General features: G+C 44.6%; 1 protein-coding gene across 1 annotated transcript in view; it reads left to right on the top strand.

Moving 5' to 3' along the window:
* The first annotated feature begins 3386 nt into the window (after window positions 1-3386).
* Window positions 3387-9982, top strand: part of OPRM1 (opioid receptor mu 1) — a 30477-nt gene continuing 23881 nt past the window's right edge. The window contains exon 1 of the mRNA XM_074988703.1: window positions 3387-3782. Coding sequence (XP_074844804.1) covers window positions 3487-3782 — 296 coding nt within the window. The 5' untranslated portion in view covers window positions 3387-3486. The remainder of the gene's footprint in view (window positions 3783-9982) is intronic.

The following is a 9982-nucleotide window of genomic DNA, read 5'->3' as shown; positions in this document are numbered from 1 at the left end:
GGCTCCTTTAAGGGCCATCCTTACTCATTCCTGCAAGAAATGCCTGAGGTGCAGGAGTGATTTGTCTGCAGGTGGTGGGCTCCCCTTGAGGCCTGCAGCCTGAATTTAAGTGCTTGTGTCAAAGAAGGGTAGGGATTATGCATCCACACTCTGGTTGGCATGTGCCAGTGGCTAGTTTATGTGCCTTCCCACACCTAACCATGCTGGTATTGCGGATAACATACTTAGGCACCTATCTCTCCACATTCATCATATGGAGAATTTAGGTGCCTAACTCAGCTTTGTGTATTGCAGTAAAGGTTGAATATCTCTCGTCTGACACCCTTGGTACCTGACAGGTGCCAAAACAGAGGACAACTGGAGGTCAATATTGTCTAGCAGCATTGCCAATGCTTCCACAGCTTACTTGGCCCTTGGAAAACATTTAGGGGTAAATTACAGCTAAATTACAGCACAGAACACTGGGATCCAGGACTGGTAGCTGTAAACACGCTTTATGAGATCAGGGGAAACTTGGCCACACCCATGGTAAATGGTCATCTAGCTTACAAAAGTCATGCCAGATTAGAGGTTCAGCCTAAGTACCTTTGCAAAACTCAAACACTGTGCTTTGATTTTCATCCCACGACTCGTGTCATGCTGGCAGTGAGATCACAATCATCCCATCTGACCTTATTATCTTTTAAAACAATTAACCTGATAATTAATAAATTCCTAAGAAAATTCATTCTGTACATTTGTAGCAGATACAATATAATATTTGTACATAATAAAGAGATAGTGGGATCTCATGGTCCAAAACCTTTGGCTTTATATTGTTATTTACATCTGCGTATTCTGTTCTGAACGCACTTCACACAGGTGTAAATTACAATGCACAAAGCACTGGAGATGCTGACACACTGGGTGACAACCTGGTCTATGTGGGGAGTGGGGCTAGGAGTTTGCCTACTATTCCTGACAATAGGAAATATCAAAAGTGCTCCCAAAATTTGAGGGGTTACGAATGATACCAAAGATTCTCAGGGATGTGCAAGCTAAAAGCTGTGCTTCTACCTCCTGGGTGTGACAGCTGTCCCTTCTCACCTGATTCAGCAAGTCTGCAATTGAGAAGAGCTCGGCAAAACCGTACTTAACCAGGCCTTGATTATCCTAATTCCCCTGTTATCAAAAAGAGAAAGTCACATGCATTAATCCTATTAAAAATCCACTTAATATACAGAAAACTTGATTATTGCAATGTATTCAGTTGTACTGTGTTTGTAAAATGCTTCATTTAACTAGTTTCTTTTTCTTTCACTTACCTCTGACATGCTGTTTAATGAAACTTGTTCTTCATGCAACTTGCCACTCCTCAGTACAATCAAGGTTTTCACCTGTCAAAAGATCAATTTCATTTATGCTCTATTTTTTCTGTCTTGTGTAACAGATATTGTTATGTACTAGCACATTTAATCCAGGCATCAATAACTCATTTTAAGATGCTAAAGGTCCTACAATGACCAGTCTAATGAGGCATCAAACTTCATTAAAATCAAAGGCCAAAATAGGCAACAGGTGGTTGTGATAATTAAAAGACAATAAGGGATGTGAACAGACTCTGATAGCAGCATTATTAGCTTCTGCCCTACACCTTCTTATTCCTAGAAGTGGGCTAGACATAGGCACATGAGAAGAATTAATGACCACCTGGCTCCAGTCCTGAGGTGCTCTGTCACATGGCTTTGATGGGGATTACAGGAGTAATAAGTATCGGATGGGTAGCTGTGTTAGTCTGGATCTGTAACAGTAACAAAGGGTCCTGTGGCCCCTTATAGACGAACAGAAAAGTTTTGAGCATGAGCTTTCGTGAGTACTGACTCACTTCATTAGATGCTCTGATGAGTGATGCTCTGATGGTTAGAGTGGGGGCGAGGCTGGAGCTGCCTGGCTCTGGGGGAGGGCAACGGACCACATATTATATTTATGTTATCTGTACTGTGTATATATATAGAGAGAGAGATTATAGCTGTATAGAGCAAAAATATAATGGCTCATTGCATTCTATCCGCGTGGCTCTGGTCACCCCTGCTGTAGACCCTTGCACTTTTCCCCTGCTGTATAAGCAGGAGGTGCATTGGTGCAGTGACTGAGGGAGGTCTGAGCAATGCAATGCAGCATAAAGAGTAACCACACTGCCAGCTGTTTCCTGCTCCCTGTTCAGTGGGAGCTAATTTTTTTTCCTCTCACTTATAGTGCAGCTACTTTGACTTCAGGGACATGACAGCAAAAGCATTTGGTCCAAGAAATGCTGAGCAGAAAGGCTGCTCCTGGAAATGCACAGGAGTATCTCTGTGCAGCTTTGGAACGAATGTGCTTAATAAAAGTGCCAACCGGTCCAAAAAAGAAATGAGCCAATCAAATACAAGCCCCACAGCCTTCTGGGGAGGGTTCTTTTGGTCTGTTCCTTTACATGATAGCAAAATTTGTAACATATCCACCTCTTGCAACAATAATCACTAAATTAATCACACAGACGTTTCTCTGGTGACTAGCCTTTGCCTTCCCAAAAAGTAAATAATTTTCAAAGCTCAAGTCCATTTGCCAATCATTTCATAACCTGTTACCACGCGAAACGAGCAGTCTAGTAGCCCATTAAAGACTAACAAAATTATTTATTAGTAAAGCAAAACCTCATTACCTGATAAATACATTTGTTAGTCTTTAAGGGGCTACAGGACTGCTTAGTTTTTGTGAAGCTACAGACTAACAGGACTACCCCCTGAGACCCTGGCCATAGGGTTAATCACGCGTTATTACTACATACAAGGAAGCTATCTAAGAAAAGGGCGACCTCCCTTTAAGATCTCCTGATTACTTGAGTTAATCAATTGCACGTTAAACACCTTCTACACTCAGACTGCTGAATCCCTGGCGTCAGGTCACTTTCTCTGTCGTGATACTGGCGCTTTCTTGCCTCCAGCAACTGCCACGAGCAGGCGGCAGCCCCTGGGGCAGGGGAGATCTGTACTGGAAGAGCCATTGCTGCCGTGGCTTTGGGAAAGGGAGCTGTGTGGCTTGTCCCAGCAGCTGCCCTCCTGTCCCTCCGGGAGGAGGCGGCAGCGGGCAGATCAAAGCTGGGGGAGTGAGATCCAAAAGGATCTGTAGGGAGGGGATTCAGCCTGCCCGCTCCCCCGCATTCCCTCTGCCCCGGGGAGGGGCTAGTTACCGCCCTGCCAGGCTGGGACAGAGCAGCGGGCTCACGTGTCCTCCGCGGGCACGCCCGGTTCCCAGGCCCAAACCCCCGGAGCGTCCCTTCCCCCCAGCCGCCCGCTCCGCCTCCCCGCGCCGGTGCCCTCCGCCCCTGCGAGCGGGCGAGCCGAGCCGGGCCGGGCAGTGTCTTCGGCGCCAGCTCCGCTCCTGCTCCCGGGGAGGGCTGGGGGCAGCTTCCCGCCGGCCGGGCTCGCTCTCCCGGCTCAGGGTGAGACCGCGGACTCCTCCAGCACCATGGACAGCGCCCTGGCCGCCAACGCCAGCGCCTGCGGCTCCTTCGCGCCCCGAGCCGCCGCCTGCCCTCCCGACCCCTGGGCCAACCTGTCCGGCCGGCCGGAGGAGCCGGGCTGGAACCAGTCGGACGCCTGCGGCGGTGCCAACAGCAGCCAGGGGGCAGGCGGCGGCGGGCCGTGCCCGGCCGGCGGGGTCAGCCCCTCCATGATCACCGCCATCACCATCATGGCCCTCTACTCCGTGGTGTGCGTGGTGGGGCTCTTCGGCAACTTCCTGGTCATGTATGTCATCATCAGGTAAGCGGGGCGCCGGCCCGGGGCGGCTAGCAAGCAGCGCACCTTCCCTCCAGGCCGCCTGCCTCCCCGCCGCGCCCACGCCGGGAGCAGCGCCAGGGCGCCGGGCCGGCTGGGAGATGCCCCACTGAACGCAGCGGGGTGGGTCCCCGGGGAAGGGGCTAGGCAGAACGTGGCGTCCAGCTGGGACCTACGGGCGGAGTGGTGGCCGGTGGGTTCGTCTGCAGCCGCAAACACAAGGCGAAGTCCCGCGGCCCCTCCGGGACGAGCAGATCTACTGCAGCATCAGCCGGGGTGGGCAAAGACCCGGGCAGCTGCCCACGCGGGGCTCTGCCCACCGAAGTGTGTGCTCCGATAGAGCCGTTCGTCTCTAAGGCGCGGCGGGGATTCGCCGTGTGTCTGCCCGGCCGGGAGACCCTTTCAGGCGGTGTCGTGGAGAGTCCTACTCCCTATCAAGTGACGGCCAAGACTTTCCGCACCGCGCTCGGCGTCTCTCTCCTGCTCCGGGCTGGCCGGCGTGGCCAGGGGCCGAGGGAGTTGCGGGATGCCTCTCCCTGCTTCGAGACCATAGGGGCGGAGGCAGGTCTCCGTTTTCCTCTGTCTGCTTCGTGGCTAACCGCAGACGCTAGAAAAGTCTGGGCACGACACCTTGGGGGAGGCGTCCCGCCTCGGGCCAGGGGGAACCGAAAAAGTGCGGGGGAAAAGTTGCGCTCTAAGTCCGGTGGGGAGAGCAAATACTTCACCAAGCTCAGATCAGAGGGAGGCAACGGCCCTTTCTGCCCGAGGAAGGAACTTGCAGCCAGGCTCAGAGGTGAGCTTCCTGAAGGACTAAAAGTAACTCAGAGAGAAAGGAACTAGCAGCCTGCGTCAGGCAGAGGCAAAAAGTGGTGTGTGTTTGTGAAGGGGGTAATTGGTAAACTTTATGCCTGTGATTTATAATCTGGTAAACGCTACCTGAGAGCCCACAGCAAATGCTCTGAAATAACTGGAGGAAATGCAATTGCTCAGAACAGTTCTGATATACTTTGGCAGGAAACCCTAGCACACCAGCTAAGGAAACAGAGGAGTCGAACAACAATTCTTTAAAACACATGGACGTGTGTGTTTGTGTGTGTACGTATATGTACACACACACATACATACACATACCACCCAAACTTGTTCTCTGGTACCCACCTCTTTCTTCCTGGGGCTATGTAGGCTCCCTCTTGAAATTAATGACAGATTCCCACTGACCTCTGCTAAGGAAAGGATGGCATCCATTAAAACTGACTTGCTGATGCTGTTCTGTCTGTCTTAGCTTTCTCACAGCTGTCCCACTTCCGGATAAATGTACTTATTAGTGGGACAACCGTTGTTCAAAGGAGCCAGTTAGAAAGGCTTTTTAAATAAACTGCAGATGTTTCATGAGTGAGTCCTCTATTCCTCTCGCAAATCACATTGCTTAGTACAAGGCAAGAAAGGAATTAAATTTGCTCCTTACAGCTGTCTAACATTTGGGAGAAATCAGATAACAATCACTTTCTCTGAGAAAACAGCACCATCTGTCGAAAGCAAGGATCACAACAGATGGGATTGCTATAGGAAGGAGACTTCATTTAGAATATGCATTCTAAGGAAGAAATACCTTTCTAATGTTACTTTTAATGTATTTTTCAAAGTTTTGTAATAAAAGGAAAGAGAAATAATTCTAGGCATAAAAGCAAAGTGATTTGTTATGATCCTGAGTGGTCACATCTGAAGTTACACACCATTAGAGTTTGAAATAAATAAAAACAAAACCAGATTAGCAGTTATTCTCTAAAATTACTTTTTTTCACTCATTTAATTTCATTGTTTGTTTATTTATTTTAATTTTCTAGGGAATAGAAGCAGAAGGGGACTTTTTAATGTCTGATTCAACCTGGGATTAATTTGGCAGATTGGTGCAGTAGTGGCAATTAACAGGAATAGCATGGAAACTAGATGCTTGTGAGGAGAGCCTTATGGAAACAGAAAGGGCATAATTAGCAGGAAAGGAGACAGTCCTGAAGCACCTGCTTGCACTACAAAGGCAACCACAGAAACTTCACAATGGAGATGTGTCCCAGCAGTGAAAATCTGAACTACCAAAATACAAGGACTGAGGTATTGAGGAGAATAGAAATATGTCTCAACCATAGTATTTCTTTAAGAGCAGTAGTATCATGCTGGTGAATTTAGGGTATACTTATTAATACACCATCTTGGCAGACAGGATTAAAGGAAAGGAAGATTGAACAATATGCGCCAATGGCTCAGAACAGAGTAGTTCTATCCCAGGTCAGGGAGCTGTTGTTCCAAGTTACCCTTTAGAATCTGGATTTTAAATTTAAATATCTGGAAAACTTCTATACCACGCTGTGGTTTTAGCCAATCAGCAAAACATACCATTTCCCAGCAACATTCCAACTATACAAATACTTCTTCATGGCTTAACTATAAGACCTGTTTTATGCATACATTGAAAGTATTACACTGGGGGAAATCAGTTGCATAATAGAACACAGTAAGTATGATTTTAAGAAAGTAAGTATTGGTTTGCGGTTGCTTAGTCACGCCAGCTAGAACTTCTTCAATATCCAATAACTGATAGTAACATTGTAACAATTTCATATTTTTATTATTTGTATCGTATCAGCACCAAGAGGCTGCATTGTCCTAACTGTCCTCCATAGTCATTTTAAGGAACAGCCTCAGCCTCCAAAGAACTTAAATCTCAATAGTAAAACAAAGTGTGGAAAAAGGAAATATGATTACTTTCATTTTACAGATGGGGATATGAGGCACAAAGAGGCTAGGGTTGGGCTCCAAAAAGGTACATAAGCACTTAAGTCCCTGTTTTAGGCTCTACTGAGATCCACAAAACTTCTTTTCAGGTGTCACATAATGTTATAAGTGGCTAAATTCACTCAGAATCTGTAGAGTTTTTTTAAGTAAAAGTTCCTTAGGTACCTTTGTTCCTGCATAATGACATGTAAACTGCTGCCTCCTTCTAGGCAGCCGAGCACTTACCTCCTGTCTAAGCCCAAAGTGACTCACAAACTGGGGAAGACCGGTGTTTGACAGCCTAAGTTTAGGGGGTGGGATTTGTTGCCAAAGGCATGTTCAAAGGCTGCCTGCCAGAGTGGGTTCCTTGGGTACATTAACACAAACTAGCAATGTATAAAGCTAAAGCAATATTGTGACTTTTAGCCCACTGGTTAAGGTACACAAATAGCATCTGGGATACTCCTGGTTCAAGTCCTCCTGCCTGCTGAGTAAAACAAATTTAAATAGGGATCTGCCACTCTTCAGCAAAGAACTTTAACCACTAAGCAGCAGTTATTCTAATTAGCTCTGACTCCATTCATATTTCATTATTTAATTAAAAGGAAACAACTTCAATTGGAGAGATGGAGGGAGACCCACAATCAGAGTGCTCTATTATTTCAGTAGGAGTTAGGCACCTAAATACCTTTGAGGAACTGGACCTAGCTACCTTGAAGACTCAGCTCCAAGCAGAAGAATGACTTGATTTTATATGGTAATTGGAGGGAGACATCTCCTAGAACTGGAAGGAACCTCAGGAGGTCATCCAGTTCAGTCCCTTGCCCTCTCCACAGGACCAAGCACCATCCCTGACATCTATTTGCCACAGTCCCTAAATGGCCGCCTCAAGGACTGAGCTCACAACCCCAGGTTTAGCAGGCCAATGCTCAAACCACTGGTTGAGGAGAAATAATGTTTGGGATTCATGATAGGAGGCAGAGAGAAGATCCAGAGCCAAACTAAGCCAATCCAGGGGACTAAGCACCACAGCATTAGGAATCAGCCTAATGCTATGGCACCTCTTGGGTAGAAAATGAGCTCATTCCTCTCCGCTGTGGTAGGATGGCGGCACTGTCCCTGCCCTAATACTTACTCATTCAGGTGCATCTGCTTGGGTGAGTTGGTCATACAAGTGCACTCTTCTGCTCCTGTCTCCATTGAGCTGAACTGTGAGATACGCCCCGTCTTATTATAGTCTGAGGGTCTCTGCACACTGGCTGCACTGTGGGGCATTTTCAACTTTGTCTTCACAACCAAGAAGACAAGTAATTTGTTTTTTGTTTTTGTTTTTTATTTTTTAAACAGAAGGACAAGTTTTTCATGTCATCACAGGACTCCAGGAGTTGGACCCATAGCACCCATTCTTCAATCCACGATCAGAGTGGGGGAGCCAGAATTCATAGGACATGCTGACGTTGATGAATATTTTTAATAGGAAGACGATTCAGTGATTCTTTTACTTGTGTTTTGAATAGTAACGGAGAGATAGCTGTGCTCCTCTATGTACTATCAAAACAAAAAAGCAGTCCAGTAGCACTTTAACAAATTATTTATGAGATGATGAGCAGTAATTTTTTGTTGTGAGGGTAATTTTTTCTTTGAATATTTTGTGAAAAATATTGCTGCATATTTCCTCAGGCTCTCTCTTCTTTTGACATGTGGTATGCATGTTTTCCTTTGCTAATGGTATTTTCTTAATTGCTTTTTTTTAAGCGAGGAAAGATGCTTTTGGAAGAGTTTATAAACATTGTAGGGTGGGAAGGGAGCTTAGAATTCTGTGTGTTGTTTGGAGAGCTGTACATTAGAGGCTCATTAACTCCTATTAATGACTAAAAGACCCACTAATGAAATTGGCAAAAGGCCTGATCCAAAGACCAGAGAAATCAATGGAAATCTTTTAGTTGATGTCAGTGGGTCTTGTATCAGGCCTCGTAGGAACAAACAGTAAAAAAAAGCAAAGGTAATGTATCATAAAATATGCTTTACATATTCAAACACTTGAAAACTGTTATTAACTAATGAATAATGCTCTGGGATATACTACTGTAGCAGAATATGTAAAATGAATGACCTCAGTGTAACTGTGTTTGATAATAGGCATTTGCAGAGTAATAAAAGAAACTGCATTTTTATGCAAATTATAAAGTGTGGATTAGCAAATTCTGCTGTGGGGTTTTTTTTTGTTTGTTTGTTTTTTGTATGCTTCGTGTATGTTTCTGCAGTGCAGAATCTCAGCTCTAAATGGCATTTTCAGCAATGGAATTTTGTCAAACATCTATTTGGCCTACTCACTTCATGAAATTATACCTAACAATCGCTTCAAGTGCAGAGCTCTAAAATCAAATCCCACTGTGACCATTTTGAGAGGTTTCATTTGGTTGGTCCTTTTGGGTGGGATGGAGAAAAGTATTTGTCTTTTTTTTCCTTCAGTAGCACAGGTGTTTTAACTTTCTTCAGTGGGGAAAATTTAATGTCTGGGATGCTAATATCTCTTTTTTGATTTAAGGCATTATTTGTGGTGCCGTTAATCATATTTAATTCAAGTGATTAACTCAAAACATTAATTAAAATAATTGTAATTCATTGTCATTTAATCACACTGTTTAAAGCTATCGAAACAAAAAAGCAGTCCAGTAGCATTTTAAAGACTAACAACATAATTAATTAGGTAATGAGCTTTCGTGGGACAGACCCACTTCAGATCATAGCCATACCAGAACAGACTCAATCCCTATAGTATGGCTGAAGAAGTGGGTCTGTCCCAAGAAAGCTCATTATCTAATAAATTATTTTGTTAGTCTTTAAAGTGGTACTGGACTGCTTTTTTGTTTTGAAAGTATATAGATTAGCACGGCTATCTCTCTGTTACTGTTTAAAACTAATCTAAATTTATTATAAGTATTTTTGGCTCTTTTTCTACACTTTCAAATATTTTGATTTTCAATTAGGCTACGTCTACACTAGCATTCCTCTTTCCAAAGAGGCATGCAAATGAAGCAAATCAAAAACAGATATGTAAATCTGTGCCTCATTTGCATATTCCTTCAAAAGAACTTCTTTCGAAAGAAAAAAAGCAGTGTAGGCGCATCTCTTTCTAAAGTAATCCCCATCTTCGAAAGAACCCTTCTTCCTATTTTGTTTCAGGAAGAATGGTTCTTTCAAATATAGGGTTTATTTTCAAAAGAGCCCAGTCTTCTTCTGAAAAGAGATTATGCAAATGAAGCATGAAGTATGTAAATCAGCGCCTCATTTGTATTTTCAATTTCCCTCATTTGCATCCTCTTTTGAAAGAGGAATGCAAGTGTAAATGTAGCTTTAGAGCACAGAATACAAGGTGCACAGTGGTCACTTTAAAATTGTTTTTACAAATATAG

The sequence above is a fragment of the Carettochelys insculpta genome, chromosome 3 (assembly GCF_033958435.1).
Source record: "Carettochelys insculpta isolate YL-2023 chromosome 3, ASM3395843v1, whole genome shotgun sequence".
In the NCBI taxonomy this organism is placed as follows: Eukaryota; Metazoa; Chordata; order Testudines; family Carettochelyidae; genus Carettochelys; species Carettochelys insculpta.
Note: the sequence above shows the minus strand (reverse complement) of the source record. Positions and strands in the feature narration are given on the sequence as shown.